This window comes from Gracilinanus agilis, chromosome 2 (genome assembly GCF_016433145.1).
Source record: "Gracilinanus agilis isolate LMUSP501 chromosome 2, AgileGrace, whole genome shotgun sequence".
Classification (NCBI taxonomy): domain Eukaryota; kingdom Metazoa; phylum Chordata; class Mammalia; order Didelphimorphia; family Didelphidae; genus Gracilinanus; species Gracilinanus agilis.
The window spans coordinates 159,375,127-159,397,944 of record NC_058131.1 but is presented as its reverse complement, the minus strand read 5'-3'; the positions used below and the strand labels follow the sequence as shown (position 1 = coordinate 159,397,944).

Here is a 22,818-nt window from a genome sequence, read left to right as displayed (position 1 = left end):
CACTGTGCTTAGAAGTGGGGATAAGAGAAAAGGAAAAATACTGACTCTGTTCTCAAGAAGCCTGTCATAGTCTGTGTAAATACTGAATATAAACAAGGTTTATACAGAGTAGATAGAAAGTAATCTCGGAGGGAAAGGCATTATCCAGGAGGCAACTAGGTGACTTATTGGTTTGAGAGCCAGGCCTAGAGACAATAGATCTTGCATTCAAATATGATTTTAGATACTTCCTAGCTTTGTGACCCTGGGCAAGTCACTTAATCCCCATTGCCTAGCCCTTACCACTCTTCTGCCTTGGAGCCAATACACAGTATTTATTCTAAAACACAAGGTAAAGGTTTAAAAAAATAATGGGGTTATTCAGATTTTCATACTTTAGTGTTAAATAGTGATAAACATAGGAGAATAAAACTTTGTTTTTTACTTATTTATTTTTAATTCTAAATTTTACAAAACCAAATGAAGCAAGCATTTCCATGTACAAAGAAAAAGAAGATAGTACATAAATGAAATCAGAAATCTAATCTTCAGCTTACTTTTCTTCATATCTATATGATAATTCCCATCCACAAATGTCCTAGTCCCTCATCTTCCCCCATCACAAAAAATATTGTCAAGGTGATCAACAGGTACATATAAATTATGTTGTTCATATTTTACCTTTCTGTTCACTTTCTGGAGATAACATTCACAGTTTATTCTTCCAGCATTAATTCTGTGGCTGTGCATAATGTCCTCCTGGTTCTACTCATTTCACTGTTCATTATCTTCTGTAGTTCTTTCCAAGTTTTTTTTTAAAAATTAGTCTGTTTGTCGTTTCTTATGATACAATAGTTTTGTTCAGCTGTTTCTCAGTTGATGGGCATTTCCTTAGTTTCCAATTCTTTACCATAACAAAGAAGGCTGTTATAAATATTTTGAAACATGTGAGTTCTTTTCCTTTCCTGATCTTCTTTTATAAGACTCTGGGCATAGTTCCAAATTGCTCTCCAAAATGGTTGGATCAGTTCAGAGCTCCCCCAACATTGCATTAGTGTCCCTGTTTTCCCACATTCCCTCCAACATTTATCACTTTTCTCTTTTGACATTTTAGTCAGTCTGATGGGGTAAGGTGATATCTCAAGAGTTGTTTTAGTTTACGTTTGTCTCATCAATAGTGATTTAGAACATTTTTTTCATATACCTATATATGACTTTGGCTTCTTAATCCAAAAGTTGTCTGTTCATATCTTTTGCCCATATATCAATTGAGAGATGGCTCTTATTATTAATTTGACAAAGGGGGGCAGCTGGGTAGCTCAGTGGATTGCGAGCCAACCCTAGAGACTGGAGGTCCTAGGTTCAAATCTGACCTCAGACACTTCCCAGCTGTGTGACCCTGAGCAAGTCACTTGACCCCCGTTGCCTACCCATACCACTCTTCTGCCTTGGAGCCAATACACAGTATTGACTCCAAGATGGAAGGCAAGGGCTTCAAAATAAATGAATACATTTGACAAAATTCTCCATATAGTTTAGTTATGAGACCTCTGAGATGCTGTCTATAAAATTTTTTCACCAATTTTCTGCTTTCTTTCTAATCTTGGCAGCGTTTATTTTAATTATACAAAAGCTTTTCAACTTAATATACTCAAAATTACCCATTTAACCTTTCACAATGCTCTCCATTTCTTGTTGACTCATAAATTCCTCTCCTATCCATAAATCTGTTAGGTAGTATGTTCCCTGTTCTAATTTACTTATGGTATCTTCTTTTATGTCTAGATCATGCATCCATTTTGATCTTACCTTAGTGAGTGGTGTACTATAAGATATATCTAGTGTAAGTCTATACCTAGTTTCTGCCAAACTAGTTTCCATTTTTCCCAGCAATTTTGACCAAACTGATTTTTTTATCCCCAAAACTTGAATCTATGATTTTGTCAAAAAGATTACTATAATCTTTTGCTGTTATTTGTCATATGTCTATTCTGTTCCACTGATCTACCTTTCTCTTTCTTGGCCAGGACCAGATAGTTTTGATAATTATTGTTTTTATAGTACTATTTAAAATCTGGTAATGCTAGACCTCTTTCCTTTACTTAAAAAAAATTAATTCTTTTGATATTCTTGATTTTTTATTCTTCCAAATTAATTTTATTATTTTTTCAAGTGTGATAAAATCATTTTTTAGTAATTTAATTGGGATGGTATTGGATAGGTATTAGTTTACGGAGGATTCTCATTTTAATTATATTAGCTCTGCCCATCCACGAACAATTTTTTTTAGAATATAAACTTCTTTATAATACTTTAAGAATAAGTTTGATGGAGTCTTATTATATTATTATAATATAATGGAACCTCTTAATGGAACAATATAAACAGTATAGGATAAGGGAGGGAAAAGGAACTGAAGACAGACCTATGCAGGGTAGGGAACTTGGTGAGGAAATACTACTGATGGAGATCTACAATTTATAGTCTTAAAAGATTTATATGACTTTCCCTGTGTCATGTAGCTAGTACATGTCAAAGATAGAACATGAGCTCAGGTCTTGCTGACTCCAAGTATAACCTCTATGCACTGTTCCATAAAATAGGATATGTCTCATAAAGCATTGAGGAAAAATACAAGTGCAAAGAAAGTTTGACAAAAGACTCAGCGAAACAAAACATCTTAAGGACATTTAAGATGAAACTGAACTACAACAAACAGATGAAAAATGGGAAAGATCTATAAAGATCTTTATAACAATTTCCATCATCAAATACAATAGTGCTACCATGCCTGGACTCTAATATCATAGTTACAGAGATGCTATATGAAAAGGTGAAAATATAATTGAAGAAAACAATTGTATAAAGAACAAGTATATCTTAAACCAAATATACACCAAGATTATCTAGAGGCAATACGAATTTGAAGGCATTGAAGTATTTACTTTTAAAAAAAAAAAAAAAGATTTCATTTTTCATTCTAAAAGAACTGACCCTAACTACCCACACAGGAAAAATCAAGTGGATGAAGAATACCCATTGTTCAAACCATCATATATGCACATGGATAGTCAATCCATAAATTTAATTGATCAGACAAATAGTCTCAGAATTAAATTCTGAAGAAAACATGCAGAATTGATTTAAGAATATTGACCCTAAACTTTTTCCTAAAACAAAGACTCATCTTTTTTTAACATCAGTATTTTTCTGGTGATTTTGTAAGATTCTCAATCATGAAATTTCATAGGCCTCAAAAAATCCAACTTGAGTATCATCCAAAGGACAATTAAGAAATATGGTATAGAAGTATGTGACCATAATAATTTACTGTTTTATAAATTCAAAGTTCCAAGCCTTTGAGACAAGAACACACTACTTAACAAAAACTTCTGGGAAAACTAGAAAACAACATAATGGAAACTAGGTATAGACCCGTGGTAGTGAACCTATGGCACATATGCCAGAGGTAACACTCAGAGCCTCCTTTGTAGGCATGTGCACCATTGCCCTAGCACAGATTTCTCCAGAGTTTGTTACTAGAAACCAGAGGGATGCAGAGGCCTCTATCCATGAACAATTAATATTTCTCCATGATTTAGATCTCACTGAAATATAAACACACACATACATATATAATTATGTTAACATAGTTCCCGAGTTTGTTTTGGTTGATATACTCCCAGGTATTTTATTTTATCTGTGGGTGGGTGGGTGGTTGTTTTTTTAAATCTCATTAAAAGGTCTTGAAATAGCCTACATATGGATGATATGGGCCTGAACTGGAGTGGTGGTAATTTGAGTGGAAAAGAGGTGCAGGGACAGATGGGAAAGATTGTTGTGAGAGAAGCAGAAAGTTTAACAACTGATTCATGTTCAATTTAAAGAAAATTTCTTAACAATCAGACAATTAAAATAGAGCTGCCCTGGGTGTTAATGATTCTTTCTTCTCCCTGTGGAAGTCTTTAAGTGGGAGCAGGAAACCAGTTCTTGGGGGAAATTGTAAATGGATTCCATACTTTAGACATGGGTTGTACTAGACTACATCAAAGCCCCTTTCCTCTCTGGGATTCTGTGATGCTCGATCTAATGGAAGGAACCCTGTAGAAAGAGTTGAGAAACTTTTCAGGTCTGAACTTTACCATTGTAACCACAAGCAAATCAGTCAGTAAACATTAAATGTCTACTGTGTTCCAGGAACTATGTTAAGCAGTGGGGATATAGAAAAAAGGGAAAAGATAGTTCTTACCCTCCAGAAGTTTAAATCTAATGGAAGAGACAACATGCACACACATGTACATACAACAGGCAACATTCAGGATAAATAGAAAATTATTAACAGAAGGAAGACACTAGAATCAAAGAGAGTAGGGAAAGGCTCCCTGTAGAACGTGGAGATGAGGAAATGCAGGAGAGACAGATAGTAAAAATGCCCAAGTCAGGAGATGTGGGATCTTATTCATGGAATGGCAAGGAAACCAGAGTCATTGAATCAAAGAGCACATGGGAAAATATAAGGCGTAAGAAGAGTGAAAATGGAGGAAGGGGCAGACCTGGGTTATGGAGGGGCTCCAGTGCCAAACAGACCATTTTGTATTTAATCCTGGAATGATAAGGAGCCAGTGGAGTTTTTTGAATAGGGGGAATGACATGGTCAGATCTTTCCTTTAGGAAAACCACTTTAGAGACTGAAGGATGAATTGAAGTGGGGAGATAATAGAGGTGGGCAGACCCACCAGAAGGCTATTGCAGTAATCAAAGTGTGAATTAATCAGAGTCTACATAAGTTGTGGCCATGTAAGAGGAGAGAAGGCATGTAGGAGAGATAGAGCAAAGGTGAAATTGATAGACCTTGGTCAAACTAAGCCAATCCTCACAAAATGGACAAATGACTTGAAAAGATTTCTTGAATGTGGTATTATTTCAAGCACAAGTAAACAAACTGTGAAGTGAAGAGCTGATATTTCTACTATACGCGCTCTTCATCAGCTATGTTATGAGGTAAGAATAAATGACCTCCTAAGATCCGATTAGAAATTGGTACCCCCCCCCAAAAAAAAAAAAGTTTATCTCTTTCTCTTTTTTTTTTTTTTTAAACTCTTACCTTCTGTCTTGGAGTCAATACTGTGTATTGGCTGCAAGGCAGAAGAGTGGTAAGGGCTAGGCAAGGAGGGTCAAGTGACTTGCCCAGGGTCACACAACTGGGAAGTGTCTGAGGTCAGATTTGAATCTAGGACCTCCAGTCTCTAGGCCTGGCTCTCAATCCACTGAGCTACGCAGTTGCCCCCTTATCTGTCTCTTTAAGGTAAATGTGGCTTTTTAATAAGTGAGAAAAGGGCAGCTAGGTAGCACAGTGGATAGAACACCAGGCCTGGAGTTGTAAGATCTTGGGTTCAAATTGGCCTCAGACACTTCTTAGCTATGTGACCCTGGGCAAGTCACTTAACTCCTGTTACCTTGTCCTTACTGCCCTTCTGGTGTGGAATTGCTATTTAGAATCAATTCTAAGACGGAAGGTAAGGGTTTAAAAAACACCAGATAAATAATAAGTGAGAAAGCACTATTTTTTAAAGAAAAGAAACTTTTCCTGTGAAATGGGCATTTTGAAAATGAATGTTTGGAAATGCTTCCATCATTTTATGATTTCATTGCTAAAATGATGTATCTTACCTATAAAAATTTTCATATCTGCATATTTAAACTTAGAATACACATTTTCTAACAGTTTTTGAAATCTTCGAAGTAAAGATTTGTAGTAGATTTTAACCCATTTAGTAAATATATTAAAATGTAATATTTTCTGATTAGTTCATAAAAAGAATTAATGATATCAAGAAAGAGAGAAATTAACTAGACACATTTCACAAAAACCTTTGCATAGTTGGTGGATGGGATTGAAAAATAATTTTTCAATTTTCAATCAAAAAATAATTTAAAATAAAATAATGATTTCCAAGCATAGCTAATGATATAATTCTCTCATTTGGATCTATTTATATTTGGGAACTATTCTTTGTCAGACATTAAATTCAAATATCAAAATATGCTGAATATGAATTTCTTCATCATAAAGTGTCATTCTAAGTTTTCCAAAATAATGAAGCATATTCAATTACATTGCACTCATTAAAAGAGTAATATTAATAACTATCATTTTAGAGTTTTGCTGATTTTTTCTTTGTCCCATCCTTGTTGTTTTCTATTTTTCTGTGCTTTAGAATGTACATTATATTTGTATGAATATTTTATAGTAGGATGTATATATCATATACATATATGCATGCCTCAAAATCTTTTTATTTTTATTTTATGAGTTATGTAGTCAGAAAATTTGGAAGTCACTACCATAGCATTCTTACCCAGAGTTGAGAAAAAATAATACTTCTCTTACCTACCTCTCAAGATTGGTAAGGGGTTTAGGTGAAATTGTAGGCATGAGAGGAATGTTTATATAATGCTATTTTTTAAAGTGTTTTTTCTTGAAAAGACTTAATCCTAATGATACTATTTATTGTTAAAAATTGAGTTATTCAGATTTTCATACTTTAGCAAGACTGGTAAATCTGTGATTAGTAATGAATACATCTCAGAAGTTTTAAAAAGTTTTAAAATAGAAGTTTTAAAATTATTTTCAAGATAAAATTACTAAATAATTGTGACAGCTTTCACTAGATTAGTTTCCCTGTTTTTTATCTCACATAGATTTGGTGCCTCTATTGTTGCTTTTTTAGAGAGTTCTATTGGAATATATTTATATGGATCATAGTGTACATGAATTCAGACTCAGACTTCAGAGTCAGGAGAATCAACCTGAGTTTCAGATCTAGCCTCAAACAACTTACTGGCTATGTGATCCTCACCAAGTCTTTTGACCCCGAGGCGTCTTTTTATATAGTCCGTAAAATGGGGGTGATAATAGCACCTTCCTAGCAGGATTGTTTGTGAATATTAAATGATATAACCATATAAAGCACTTTATAAACCATAAAGCATATAAATTAGAGCTTCTGTTGCTAATGTTATTAACATCTAGTTATGAAAATCAATAAACATTTTATTCATATTCACCTCCTGTGAAGAAGATGAAATATACAACACCTAATCACCTAATTATAATCCCTCTTGTGGTGCTGGCTCATTTCAACCATATTTTCTTTAGTTTGATTTGGTCTCCATAATCACCTTAGTTGCTTATATTTGTCCCTCCTTAGATGTGAATGTAGTCAGTTTATTCCTCATTGCTACAAATTGGCTCTTAATAATCTCAGTGATATAAAGCTAAGGATTTTTTTATTTTAATTTTTTTTACCATTTACATGTAATAACAAATTTTTACATAAGTTTTCCTAAGTTATATGATAGAAATCATCTCCCTCCCTCCCTTCCCATCCCTTTCCCAGTGCTGGCAGGTGATTTGATCTGGGTTATACATATATTATGCAAAAACATGTTTCCATATTGTTCATTTTTATAACTGAATAATCTTATTAAACCAAAACCCCAAAACATAAACCAAATAAGCAAGTGAAAAATCATATATTTTCAATCTGTATTCTGCCTCCAACAATTCTTTCTCTGGAGGTGGAGTCCCTCAGAATTGTCCTGGATCATTAATAGCAGCTAAGCCTATCACAGTTGACCATCCTGTAATATTACTGTTACTGTGTACAATGTTTTCCTGGTTCTGCTTATTTCACTCTGCATCAGTTCTTGTAGGACTTTCCAGCTCTTTCTGAAATCATCCTGTTTGTCATTCCTTCTAGCATAATAGTATTCCATCACCATCACATACCACAATTTATTTAGCCATTCCCCAATTGATGGATATTCCTTTAATTGCCAATTCTTTGCTACCACAAAAAGAGCAGCTATAAATATTTTTGTATAAATAGGTCCTTTCCCATTTTTAAAAATCTCTTTAGAATATAAACTTCTTAGTGGTAATTCTGGATCAAAGGGTATATATGTATTATTTTATAGCCCTTTGGGCATAATTCTAAATTGCCCTCTTGAATGGCTGAATCAATTTACAACTCTACCAGCAATGCATTAGTGTCCCAATTTTGCCACACCCCTCCAACATTTATCATTTTCCTTTACTGTAATATTGACCAATATGATAGGTATGAGGTGGTACCCCAGAGTTGTTTTGATTTGTATTTCTCTAATCAGGAAGGATTTAGAACATTTTTTCATATGATTATTGATAGTTTTGATTTCTTTATTTGAAAACTGCCTATTCATATCCCTTCACTATTCGTCATTTGGGGAATGTTTTGATTTCTTATAAATTTGACTTCATTCTTGGTATATTTGAGAAATTAGAACTTTGTCAGAAAATTTCGTTATAAAATTTTTTTCCAGTTTGTTGCTTCCCTTCTAATTTTGGTTGATTGGTTTTGTTTGTACAAACCCTTTTTCATTTAATATAATCGAAATTATTCATTTTACATCTTGTAATGTTCTCTTATCTCTTGCTTGGTCTAAAATTCTTCCCTTCCCCATAGATCTGACAGGTATACTATTCCACATTTACTTAATTTACTTATAATATCACTCCTTATGCTTAGATCATATGCCCGTTTTGAACTTATCTTGGTATTGAGTGTGAGATATTGATCTAAACCTAATTTTTGTCATATTGTTTTCCAATTTTCCCAACAGTTTTTTCAAATAGTGTGTTCTTATCCCCAAAGCTGGGCTCTTTGGGTTTATTGAACACTGTCTTGCTGAGGTCATTTACCCGTAGTCTATTCCTTTGATCCACCCTTCAGTCTCTTAGCCAGTACCAGATTGTTTTAATGATCACTGCTTTTTAATACAGTTTAAGATCTGCTACTGCCCATCCTTCACTTTTTTTTTCATTACTTCCCTTGATATTTTGATCTTTTGTTCTTTCAAGTGAATTTTGTTATTATTTTTTCTAATTCTATAAAATAGTTTTTTGGTAGTTTGATAGGTATGGCACTGAAGAAATAAATTAATTTAGGTAAGATTGTCATTTCTGTTATATTAGCTCATCCTACTCATGAGCATTTAATGTTTTTCCACTTGTTTAGATCTAGTTTTATTTGTGTGGAAAGAGTTTTGTAATTATGTTCATATAATTCCTGTGTTTGTCTTGGCAGATAGATTCCCAAATATTTTATATTATCTAGAGTGACTTTAAATGAAATTTATCTTTCTAACTCTTGCTGCTAATTTTTGTTGGAAATATATAGAAATGCTGATGAGTTATAGGGATCCATTTTTCATTCTGCTCAAGTTATTACTTAATGCAACAAGAGTTTAGTGGATTCTCTTAGTATACCATCATATCATCCACAGAGTGATAGCTTAGTATGCTCATTGTTTACTTTAACTCCTTCAAATTTTTTTCCTTCTCTTATTCCTAAAGCTAACATTTCTAGTACAATATTAAATAATAGTGGTGGTAATGGACATCCTTGCTTCACTCCTGATTTTACTGGAGAAGGCTAACTTATGCCCATTGCAGATGATACTTGCTAATGGTTTTAGATAGATACTACTTATTATTTTAAGGAGAGGCCCTTTTATTCCTATGATGTCTAGTGTTTTTTAAATAGGAATGGGTGTTGTATTTTCTCAAAGACTTTTTCTGCAACTATTGAAATAAATGTAATTTTAGTTAGTTTGGTTATTGATATAGTCAGTTATGCTGATAGTTTTCCTTCTATTGAACCATCCTTGCATTTCTGGTATAAATCCCATAGTGAATAATTCTTATAATATGGTGCTGTAGTATCTTTGTTAGTATTTTATTTAAGATTTTTGTGTCTATATTCCTTAAGGAAATAAGTCTGTAGTTTTCTCTCTCTCTCTCTCTCAAAAGAAAACCCTTACCTTCTCTCTTAGAATCAATACTGTGTATTGGTTCCAAGGCAGAAGAGTGGTAAGGGCTGGGCAATGGGGGTTAAGTGACTTGCCCAGGGTCACACAGTTAGGACATGTCTGAGGTCAGATTTGAACCCGGGACCTGGGCCTGGGCCTGGCTCTCAATCCACTGTCCTACCTAACCGCCCCCTCTTTCTCTGTTTTTTGGACTTTCAGCACCATTTATGTCATAAAAAGAATTTGGTAGGACTCCTTTGCTTATTTTGCCAAATAGTTTATATAGTATTGGGATTAATTGTTCTTTAAATGTTTGATAGAATTCACTTGTGAATCCATCGGGCCCTGGGGAATTTGTCATAGGAAGTTCATTGATGGTTTCTTCGATTTCTTTTTCTAAAATGGGATTATTTAATTTTTCTATTTCCTCTTTTGTTAATTTGAGCAATTTATATTTTTGTAAATATTCTTCCATTTCACCTAGATTATCATATTATTTTCACATAATTTTATAAAATAGTTCCTAATAAATGCTTTAATTTCCTCTTCATTGAAGATGTTTGTCCTTTTCATTTTTGATACTGGTAATATGATTCTCTTCTTTCACTTTTTAAATCAAATTAACCAATGAGTTATCTATTTTGCTTGGGTTTTTTTTTTATAGAACCATCTCCTAGTCTTATTTATTACTTCATTGTCTATACCTTTTATCATGATGTAATCACCTTCCTTAACTCTTTTAATCAGACCTATTTTTGCTTTAGCTCTGGGAATATTTTTTGAAAATGAAAACTATCATAACATTCTTGTTTTTTAATGTGTTTGCTGTAGTGTAGCCTTAAAGAAAATTAATCCCATTTAAAAATGATACCTACTAGTTTGTAGTCATGAAAAAAACCATAATAGTAATTATGGATTATGAATTCAGTAAGAGTTATAGTATACACATTTCCAAGGAAATTAACAACGTAAGTTCTTTTCTTCCTAAAGTCAAATCCCAGTATTTTATTCATTTTAGGCAAGTATGTTTGGCAAAAAAATTTGAGAGATATGTAGGTAAGATGTATTTTGGGTGATGACAAATTTTAGAAAGTGTGGTCATTGATGTGTGAAAAGATGAATTTGAAAAGTAGCCCAGTATTTGTTGACAAGAGGAGCACCAAAGCATTTGAGCTGCCCTCATTATTTTAATAAAACGTGAACCATCTATTATATTTAATAGTAGTTATGTTGCATACCTGACTAGTGACATTATACTTTTGAGAATATCAAATAAAATTTTTAGACTTGAAACCTAGTTTTCCAATTTTATTTGCATTCTTTTCTTTAAACTTGCATAAATCTTGGAAACTGCCTTGAAAATGAGTTAGTTTTTTTTCCCTGCTATTAAAGGAGAAAAGAAATCTTCTCTATCATATGCCCTGAGACCAGTTTCAGTTAGAAGGGATACTATTTGTCAGTTATGTGATGTTGCTGATAAATAGAGATTTTTTATGTATTTCTCCTGTTGTTTCAAGAGAACTCAAAAAGGCTAAGTTGTAATGCTTTGAATTCTAGAACTGGAACTTAAGAAATCTTGGCTCTTATTTTAGCTTAAACTTTGAACTTTACTATTAAATTTTTGAGCTATTTATCTCTTTAAACACCTTACTTGTTTAATTGTAAATTAAACATACCATTAAATGTCCATATCCTTAGGATATTATTGAAAACTATTCATAAGAATTTTTGGAATTCTCCACTCAGTATTTCTAGTATGTCCTGTGAACTTTTCTTCCCTATAGATAATTTATTGAATATAGTTCTGTCCTTGAATTTATCTTACAGTGTGTACTCTACTTATGGAGTTTAAAGATTAATCATCCTAAAACCTTTTTTCTGCTTCGAGGCAATCATGAATGCAGACATCTCACAGAATACTTCACTTTCAGACAGGAATGTAAGTATAATTTGTTCTCTTTATTAGAACTTTTGTAAATGATTGAGCCTAAAAAGAAAATGATAATGACATTGGCTTATAGGGAATTTGTATGTGTGTGTGTGTGTGTGTGTGTGTGTGTGTGTGTGTGTGTTTTTAATTTAAGGTTAAAATAAGAGAAGGTACCAAATATACCACAAATGCAGTATCTATTATTTTCTTACCATTATTTTTACCTCCTATTGTGACATCTTTAGATTTGTCTGCTTCACTAAAGAAGAAAATTAAGGAACTTTCAAAACTATATTCACATATTGGAATTGGTAAACATTTTTTATCCTTGCCTGAAAAAAAGAACTGGAACAGTGTCAAAGCACTTGTTCCCACCCCCTCCCAAATTTCATTTTACTGTGAACACAGGCCACAATTTCTCCACTCCTTCCAGTCTAATCTAGTTTGTATAACTTTCTCTTGTGCTTTAAGAAATGGCTTACAAAGCCATTTCCTTGCAGTAGTCTTGAGAGGTAGGAAGTGAAAGAATTCCTATTCCTTTCTGCATTTAAGGAAAATGAAACCCAGAGAAATTAAGAAACTGGGCTCTGGTCACACCTGGCCCCTGGTGCTGTGGAAGCCCACGCTCAAACCTTTCTTGCCATCATACTTATTAGGAAGCACTAGTATAGCCTGTAATTTTGCTCTTTATAGCATAGATTGCTTAAGCCTGGGTGATTTCCCTAGTAGTAGAAGCAGCCATCACTGACATCCTCATAGGCCCACACATGTGCTAAAGGAGGCAGTGCTATGAGCTCCCACTGTTAGAGCTGCAGATTGAGCCAGTCCCCCTTGCAGCCTCTGACGGATTCCTTGCATCCCTTCTTCCACCTTCCTTGAAAATGGGTATTCATTGCAAAACCTGTCTACTCTTCCTTCCCTTCCCTTTTGCTCCTCTCCTACTGTGTTTGGGGAAGAACCTCTAGGAATGAAGGATAAGAAGGAATCCTTAGACCATTAAAATGAACCATTTTTGGAGAGGATGTGGGAAAGGTATAGAGAGTTATATTAAGTTTCTTCTGTGTGGAACCTTCATTTCTGGAGTTTTAGTTTTAGTTGCTTTTTACATGATTTTGCCATGATGAAAAATAGTTATATGAAGCAAAATAATTTAGGAGAAAATTCCATACCGATTTGCTTCTCTTTTTAAATGTCTGTTATTTTCATTTAATTCCTGTACAGCATTGAATCTAAAATGAAGGGAATTTTTCACTTTGATGCAACTAAAGGGGGTTTTTTAGTTTGTTTTTGCTTCATTTCTGCAGTAGGGATATCTATATACTGTTCTGCAAAGCTATTTTTTACTGACAGTCTGGTCTCTCTTAAAGGGACACCTTGAATCTTAGAATCAGCACCCTGTAATTACTTCCAAGTGATATTTAGTTCCAGATTGTGCAGCTGGATCTTTTTTCAGTTTGAAGAAAAAAATTGACTTTATTGCCCCCTTAGAGTACTGAAACTGGAGAAAATCTTCATGTTTCAATGACTTTTATAAGGTAAAAACAGTTCCCACCTTTGTCTTTTCAAAAACACCAGATTTGAGTTTTTAGTTTTGTTTTAGAGAAAAGCAGAAGGTAAAATTTTATTTTGCTTATTACTCAGTCTCCTCATACTAAAATTGTCTTTCTACTATTATGTAATTGGAAAACCTATTGCTTTTATAGTGATATATAATATATAAAAATCAAAGGTCTTAGAATTTAGAACAGCACATGGTTCTTTATTTCAAAATTTAATCATTTTGGGATTGCAGTTAAATAACATAACAGGTAAGAGAAAACCAATTCTAGAATTTTGCTAACAAAAGTAACATTGTTATTAGGATGAATTGAAAAAAGTGATAATTTGGACCAGATAGTGACTTTTTCTTTGGTGTCTGGTCCCATCTCTAATGCTCTCAAAGAATGCCACAGCTTTGGGATTGAAGAAATAAATTGCTGAATGTCATTTTGTTTACCATTCTGATCAGGCCTGTTTGGGGATTATTTTCAGAAACTTTTTAGGAAAACTAAATTAAACTTTATCTTTTTAAGAAAGTGGCAGATGTCTTTCAGCAAAAATCCATTCTCAGATGATGATTAGAGTGATATTATTGTCATTTTTAATAGCACTGGATTTGTTTTCCCTTGGTTCTATATCTATTTTATCTATTCAAACAATTTTGCCAAAATTCTGCTATATATTATAGATTATTTTTTAAAAAGTATTTTCTTATCATTAGAAGGTTCATTAACCAAAAACAAGCAAGTTTGAAATGATTTTATATACTTCTGGCTAGCCATTTAGCCCGTATAGCAAACTTTTCTTTTTTCTTTTTCTCTTTTCTTGTAACAGTATATTGTTTTTCCATTAGGTAAAATCAAATACTCTGAGAAGATATATGAGGCATGCATGGATACATTTGATTGTCTTCCTCTTGCTGCCCTCTTAAACCAGCAGTTTCTGTGTGTACATGGAGGACTATCTCCAGAAATCAGTTCTCTAGATGACATTAAGAGAGTAAGTAGCCATTTCCCCATATTCTTTTTTTAATTTATTTTAATTTATTTAATTTTTTAAAGCCCTTACCTTCCGTCATGGGGTCAATACTGTGTATTGGCTCCAAGGCAGAAGAGTGGTAAGGGCTAGGCAATGGGAGTTAAGTGACTTGCCCAGGGTCACACAGCTAGGAAGTGTCTGAAGCCACATTTTAACCTAGGACTGCCCATCTCTAGGCCTGGCTCTCCATCCACTGAGCCACCCAGCTGCTCCCTCCCCATATTCTTTTGACACAAACTAGAATCATAAATTAGTGTATAGTATTGTTAGTAGAGGGTAGCATTCTTTTTAAAAATTTTTTTTTTATTTTTTAGAAAAATTTTCCCTGGTTACATGATTCATGTTTTTACTTTCCCCTTCACCCCCTGTCACCCCTCCCCCATAGCCGGCACATATTTCCACCGGTTTCTTCATATGTCATCGATCAAGACCTATTTCCATATTATTGATAATTGTTCTAGGGTGGTCATTAAGAGTCTACATCCCAAATCATGTCCGCATCCACCCATGTGTTCAAGCAGCTGCTTTTCTTCTCTGTTTCCACTCCTACAGTTCTTCCTCTGAATGTGGGTAGTGTTCTTTTCCATAAATCCCTCAGAATTGTCCTGGGTCATTGCATTGCTGCTAGTACAGAAGTCTGTTACATTCGATTTGACCACAGTGTATCAGTCTCTGTGTACAATGTTCTTCTGCCTCTGCTCCTTTCACTCTGCATCAATTACTGGAGGTCTTTCCAGTTCACATGGAATCCCTCCAGTTTATTATTCCTTTGAGCACAATAGTATTCCATCACCAACATATACCACAATTTATTCAGCCATTCCCCAATTTAAGGGCATACCCTCATTTTCCAGTTTTTTGCCACCACAAAGAGTGCAACTATAAGTATTTTCGTACATGTCTTTTTCCCTATAATCTCTTTGGGGTACAAACCCAGCAATGGTATGGCTCAATCAAAGGGCAGGCAATCTTTTAGCACTCTTTGGGCATAATTTCAAATTGCCATCTAGAATGGTTGGAACAGTTCACAACTCCACCAGCAGTGCATTAACGTCCCAATTTTGCCACATCCCCTCCAACATTCATTACTTTCCCCTGCTATCATTTTAGCCAATCTTCTGGGTGTGAGGTGATACCTCAGAGTTGTTTTGATTTGCATTTCTCCAATTATTAGAGATTTAGAACACTTTCTCATGTGCTTATGAATAGTTTTGATTTCTTTATCTGAAAATTGCCTATTCATATCCCTTGTCCATTTATTGAATGGAGAATGGCTTGATTTTTTTGTACAATTGATTTAGCTCCTTGTATATTTGAGTAATTAGACCTTTGTCAGAGTTTTTTGTCATAAAGATTTTTCCCCAGTTTGTTGTTTCCCTTTTGATTTTAGTTGCATTGTTTTTGTTTGTACAAAACCTTTTTAATTTAATGTAATCAAAATTATTCATTTTATATTTTGTAATTTTTTCTAACTCTTGCTTGGTTTTAAAATCTTTCCTTTCCAGGGGACAGCTGGGTAGCTCAGTGGAGTGAGAGTCAGGCCTAGAGACAGGAGGTCCTAGTTCAAACCTGGCCTCAGCCACTTCCCAGCTGTGTGACCCTGGGCAAGTCACTTGACCCCCATTGCCCACCCTTACCACTCTTCCACCTATAAGACAATACACCAAAAATTAAGGGTTAAAAAAAAACTAAAAATAAAAATAAAATCTTTCCTTTCCCGGAAATCTGACAAGTATCCTATTCTGTGTTCGCCTAATTTTCTTATAGTTTCCTTCTTTATATTCAAGTCATTCACCCATTCTGAATTTGTCTTGGTGGAGGGTGTGAGATGTTGATCTAAACTTAATCTCTCCCACGTTGTTTTCTAATTTTCCCAGTGGTTTTTGCCAAATAGTGGATTTTTGTCCCAAAAGTTGGGCTCTTTGGGTTTATCATATACTGTCTTGCTGACGTCACTTACCCCAAGTCTATTCCACTGATCCTCCCTTCTGTCTCTTAGCCAGTACCATATTGTTTTGGTGATCACTACTTTATTGTACAGTTTAAGATCTGGTACTGCTAGGCCACCTTCCTTCACATTTTTGTTTTTTTTTTTTCATTATTTCATAGGGTAGCATTCTAAAAGGAAAGTAGGGTTGTTGTTTTCATCTTACCTTTTCCTGGATTTGTGATCTGAGGCAAACATTAAGATCCTAGGATGCAGGATGCAGGACAAAAGTTCATTTAGTATGTAGAGGCCTCCATTTCTTCATTGCAAAGTAAGGTAATTAGACTAGATGTTCTCTTAGTTCCATTCCAGCCAAATGCTGTGCTCATTTTTACTTTATGGCTGATGGTTTGGTTATCACTTCCCCAGGTTTCCTGTGTTCATTATTGGAAAGAGATTAGATACTGTCCCTTTGTAGTTTTTCTTGATGTCTTTTCTATACTGTCATTGAGTTATGTACCAGAATTGAAATACAGCATTTGATTTTTCAGGCCATCGAGGATCTACTTTGAATTAAATAACAGAGTATCATACCTGCCAGTGATTTTCCCAAAGCACAATTCTCACCAGGTTTCCAACTCAATAAACTCCAGTGGCTTCCCTTTCACTTCTAAGATTAAATATAAAATTATCTGTTTGGTATTAAAGGTCTTTCAGGACTTGCCCAACACCTCTTTCCCCCAGTTTTTTAATATCTTAACAACCGCCCCCCCAATATACTTTCTGATTTAGTCACACTGGCCTCCTTGCCCAAAAACCAAACCAAACCAAACCACTCCATCTTCAGATTCTGGGTAGGTTTTTTGTTGTTTTTTTTTGCCAGTCCTCCATGCCTGGAATTCTCTCTCTCTCTTCATTTCTTCTTCCTGATTTCCCTGACCTCCTTTGAGCCCTAGCTAAAATCTCACCTTCTACAGGAAGCCTTTCCCATTCCTCCTTAATTCATTCTATATTATCCAGTTCAGAGCTTGTTTGTACATAATTGTTTGCATCTTATTTCCATGTGAGAATGTGAGCTCTTTGAGGGCAGGGGCTGTCTTTGGCCTCGCTTTGTATCTCCAGCACTTAGTACAGTGTATAGTAGAGGCATAAACATTTATTGACTGATTGACTGATGAGTCCCTACATTGCTTGGGTCTTCATGAAAGGGAAGGGGATGGGGATATTAGAGAGAAAATTAATATAAGACTTCTCATGCCTCAGTTTTCTTATTTGTACAGTGATGAGCTTGGACTATTGATCCTATTAGAGCTAAGATTCTGTAAGGCTTATATTGTTTTCATGATTGCAAAAACTTGATTTTTGCAAGGAAATTGGAAATCCTTTATTAACTTTTTAAAATCAGTCTAGAATTTTGATCCCTTGATGGAAATTAGTCATAATAATTAGGATGTCAATTAGGTTCACTTCATTTTTATTTGTAAATAAAACAGCAATCACCCAAACCCTAAGTTGTTGCAACTTGTTTTAAAGTATCTAAGTAAACAGAAAATTCCATATACCAGCATTTATCAAATGAAAGAAAAGAAACACGAGGAGGGATAATCATTGAAAGAGAATGGGTTTGGTTTCTTATGTGTCCCTGGGCAGTTTCAACTTCATAATCCTTAATAAGAAAATGGAACTAGCTTTCATTTTCTGTGCTTTTTTACAAGTAAACCTTGTTAGAAGTTGTTGTTTGCTTTTCTTATACTAAATAAGGAGAGAGTAATTGCTTGGCATACAAAATAACAAAAATCATTTTGTTTTCATGGCTTTCTTTGCCTGTTATATGTGCCTTCTAGTTAGACAGGTTTAGGGAACCTCCAGCTTTTGGACCAATGTGTGACCTGCTTTGGGCGGATCCCTTGGAAGATTATGGAAGTGAGAAGACCACGGAGCAATTTAGCCACAATAGTGTCCGAGGGTGCTCCTACTTTTTCAGGTAAACCTATCTTTTACAGTTACAAAATAGGTTTAGAAGCAAAACAGAATGATTTTTGAATTCAGATTTTTTAAAAAGTAAATTAAGTTTAGTAAACTTATGTCACATGCTATGTTTTACAAAGTTTAAGCTGTCAACCTTAACCATAAGTCAACTTCACTTTTTCCTTTTTTAAAAATTTTCAAATGTAATTTTCTGATTAATTAAGCATTAGCCAGATAACTCTTTTGTTTCAACTTTTTGGGTAAAATATTTCTAAAACAGTAGTAATATTCTTGTATGGTAGCTTAAATCTAATTGGAGATCCTTTAATGTCTCATCACAATCATCTGTGATCATTTCCCAATATTTCAGATAAAGGTATGTTAAACCCAGAACATCAGGAGTTGTTTGTTATTGTTGGTAGTTTTTACTAAATCCATATTTTTGTCATAGTTTTTTGTATTATTGTCTTAGAAAAAATAGGGGAGGGACCAGCTGGGTGGCTCAGTGGATTGAGAGCCAAGTCTGGAGATGGGAGGTCCTGGGTTCAAATTTGGTCTCAGACACTTCCTAGCTGTGTGACCCTGGGCAAGTTACTTAACCCCCATTGTCTAGCCCTTGGAACCAATACACAGTATTGATTCCAATTTGGAAGGTAAGGGTTTAAAAAGAAAAAGAAAAAAATAGAGGAAAGGTAGCATTAAGTTAAAAAATAACCTAGAATTATATTCAATTAAATAGTGCACATCCTAATCAATATTCTTTTATCTTTATATAATTAGATCAGAATGAAAATTGTTAAAAATCTACACATAAGCCAGAAGCTTCATTTTAAGTAATACTTTGAATGTTATTCTCCCATTGGCCTATTTTTTACTGGTTGTTTAGAAGTAATAAAATGGAATAATTTCAATCTTCTTTGGATAATTTCCACTTTCTTTTTCTACTCCAAGCTTTTATCTAGAGAAAATGCTAGCATTACTTGAAGGCTGAGCAACATGAAAACAAATAAAAAATATTTACCCATTAGACCCCAAGTAATCTCAAAATAATTATATAACTGATCTGTTTCTCAAGGCTGGTTAGCCATTCCTCCTAGAAGAATTTGACACTCAAAGATGCCCATTTTAAAGTAACTGCCCTTCATTAGGATCATATCAGATTTTTATGTGTTCCTAAAGTACACAGCTTTAAAGGCCGTGTTCTGATATTGGTACTAGCCGTGTGGTTATTAAGTGGTTCCTTTATTTTTCAACCCTTTAATCTTTACTCTTTTAACAGAATGGAAGGGAACTTTACAAGGTTATTGTGAAGAAATGATTTTAGGGTACTAAATAATAGGAAGAATTGTCATTCAGTCTAAGTATTTATCCATTGGCATTCTTCTATTTAAGCATTGTTCTGTCTGTGGTGTATTGGTCTTGAATAAATTCAATACCCATAGTGCCTATTATATTCAAGGCATTGGAAATGGAAAAATTAAATGGCACAGGCCTTGCCTTCAACATGTTTGTAATCTGGTAGAGGAAAAGACATAAATAATTATAAGCTAGAATCTTATAAGTGAAAAGGAAAGATCGGTTAGAGAGACATAATTTAGGGTGACAGAATACTTCTTGTGGTGGACATGTGAGTGTGAGAAAAAAGTAAGGAGGAAAATAGTATGAAAGTCGAGTTTAAGTTATTTGTGTGCCCTAGGTAGAACTTGGAAACCACACCTCTCTAGGGGCTTGGAAAATTGAATGCCCAATTGAATGGCCTATGTGTTATTACATAGTTAATATAACAAATATAATTTGATTTATCATTAAATATGTGTGTATACTCATCTACATTTGGGAATAATCTTCTGGCATCAGATGTTTGTACATTTATAAAAGGTTATATTAAGAACTGTCCCATATCATGTCTTCGTAAGTAGCCTAATTGATATGTCTTTGGTTGGCACCTGAGGGGAAGGAAGAACTTTAACCCATGGAAATATGAAGGGACCCCTTTCAGCAGTGCAAATAACTGAGAGAAGAAGTTCCTGCGATACAGTAGGCACAGTTTTAAGCAACAAGGATAGAGAAGAAAATATGAAATAATCTTTGCTTTCAAGGAGATTACATTTAAACAAAATACACATTTAATAAATAGAAGCATAATAATAAAATAAATCGTCTTCTTCCACTTTATTCCCTTTTATTTACTGTGCCATCCAGTGACACTGGCCTCCTGACTTTTGCATAAGACTCCATCTCTCATCTGTAAGCATTTTCTCTGGCTCTTCCCCCATGACTGATAGTCTCTCCCTCCTCATCTGTCTCTTCATTTCCCAGCTAAAATCCCATCTACTGCAAGAGTCTTTTTGATTCTCCCTTCATGTTAGTGCCTTCTCTTTATTAATTATCACAAGATTATCCTTTACATATCTGGTTTGCTTGTTGTTTCTCCCAATAGACTATGAGCTGCTTGAGAGCAGCAACTATTTGGAGGTACAGTTTTTTATTTGTTTTTTGTTTTGATTTTTTTCCCTTTCATTGTATATCTAGCACTTAGTAAGGTGCCTAGCACCTATTAGGCTTATTAGCCAACTACACATTTTTGGTAAATATAGAATATATATTTCATAAATATATGAAAGGTCCTAGTAGAATCCAAATCTCTTACTTTTACTCCAGCAAAGATCTTTAAAAAAAAAAAAAATAGAACAGCGACCAAGAATCTTGTAAGCTTCTTCATTTGGCTCAAGTTTGAAGAAAAGACATCAAAAAGCTATGAATGCCATAAAAGATGTCCTTTCAGAGAAACCAACATGAGCACAGGTAAACAAGGAAATCTCCTGGAGGGACTGAAGAAAGTTATAACTCCCTGAATAGGGAATCCCAGTAGGAACAGAAAACTACAGAAGCATCCTGACCAGAAACACCAAAAAAAAAAACCAAACAAACCAGAGTTCTGAATATATCCATTTGGAGAAAAGGAAGTTAATGACAAGAACTCAAGAAAACAAGACCATGATCAAGAAGGGCCTGGCCACCCATTCAATAATGCATGAATGACTGGAGTGTAATCTTAATCTGAAGTCCCAAATCAGGAACTGAATATAAAACATGAATAAACAAAGGTTGCCAAAGAAAAGCCAAACCAACTCACAAGAAGAGGATTCCGTAACAACTGCGGGGGTGGGGTGGGTGTGGGGGGGGGGGTGTGGGGGGNAAAGGTTGCCAAAGAAAAGCCAAACCAACTCACAAGAAGAGGATTCCGTAACAACTGTGGGGGTGGGGTGGGTGTGGGGGGGGTGTGTGGGGGGGTGGAGCGGTTTCAACACAAGGACTATGGAAATACTTGCAAGAAACAAATCCAGAGATTTTGTTAAAAATGGAATTATAGGGGTGAAATAAGAATTTTGTACAAAAGAATTAGGAGAATAAATAATTTAGAACAGAGTGTAGAAAACCTTACCCAAGTATCAGAGACTTTATGAAATTTTGAATGGATCAAACAGAACTAAATAACTTTAGGAGACAAGAGATATTAAAACATCAAAATATTTTTTAAAATAAAGGAAACTATAATGTTCCTAGTATCAGAAACCACAAACCACAATTTACCCTTCCTTTCTCCCTCCCACCCCATGCCCCATCCCAAAAAAATTAGGTCTGGATCTCACATTTTCCGAAACATAAAACTACACATATTCTATTAAAACCCAGAGAGCAAAGTGAAAATAAGAACGAATTCATAGGCTATCTCCTGAAGGTGTCTCCAAAAATGGAAAAATGTCATAATAAAATTCCAGAGCTTATAGATCAAAGAAAAAATTACACTCAGAAAGTTTTAAGTTCTAAAGAACTATACTTAGAATCACATAGGATCTAGAAAATTGCTAAAGAGCAAAAATCTTAGAATGTGATAGTTGAAAAGGCAAAAAAATAAAACTAACATCCAAAAATAACTCATCCTGCAAGACTAAGAAAGAGGCAGGGGTGGGGGGAAGAAAAATTATTATCATTAATAGAGTAGATGACATTCAAGCATACCTGATGAAAAGACCAGAGCTGAATAGAAGTCTCAGATGCAAATATAAGAATCAAGAGAAACCTTGAAAAATAAATAAATTTGAGCAATTTGATAATACTTCTAATAGAGACAGAAAGATGAGTTCCTAGAGAATCCTAATGATTTCAAGGGTCACAAAGGGAATGAAATAAAATGAACAGAGGGACTAGTGGTGATACTGTTTTCTTAGTCTTAAAAAAAAGAAATGGAACTACACTAGAAAAGAAATGAAGGAGAAATGGGTAGAAATCATTTTTCATAATTGTAGCATGAGATTAAGAATATGTACAAATGGAGGGAGGATAGAGAATTCTATGATTTAACTCATTTTTACTAATCAAAGAACATTTGAGTAATCAATAAAGAGCCTTTGAAGAAAAGATTCAAACTGGAATGGAGACTAAATAATTGATTTCTAAAGAATTCTAAATCATGGAAAAAAGATCACTTTTTAAAGAAAATCACAAAAATGAAGTAGCATACTAGAACTTTTAGAATGCTGCCAAAGCAGTTCTTATAGGAAATTTTATCCCTACTTTGATG

General features: G+C 34.3%; 1 protein-coding gene across 1 annotated transcript in view; it reads left to right on the top strand.

The window, feature by feature from the left end:
* Positions 1–22,818, top strand: part of PPP3CC (protein phosphatase 3 catalytic subunit gamma) — a 100,865-nt gene that overhangs the window by 50,073 nt on the left and 27,974 nt on the right. Inside the window, exons 4-6 of the mRNA XM_044663485.1 lie at positions 11,659–11,770; positions 14,154–14,299; positions 18,110–18,249. Of these exons, the coding sequence (XP_044519420.1) occupies positions 11,659–11,770; positions 14,154–14,299; positions 18,110–18,249 (398 nt within the window). The remainder of the gene's footprint in view (positions 1–11,658; positions 11,771–14,153; positions 14,300–18,109; positions 18,250–22,818) is intronic.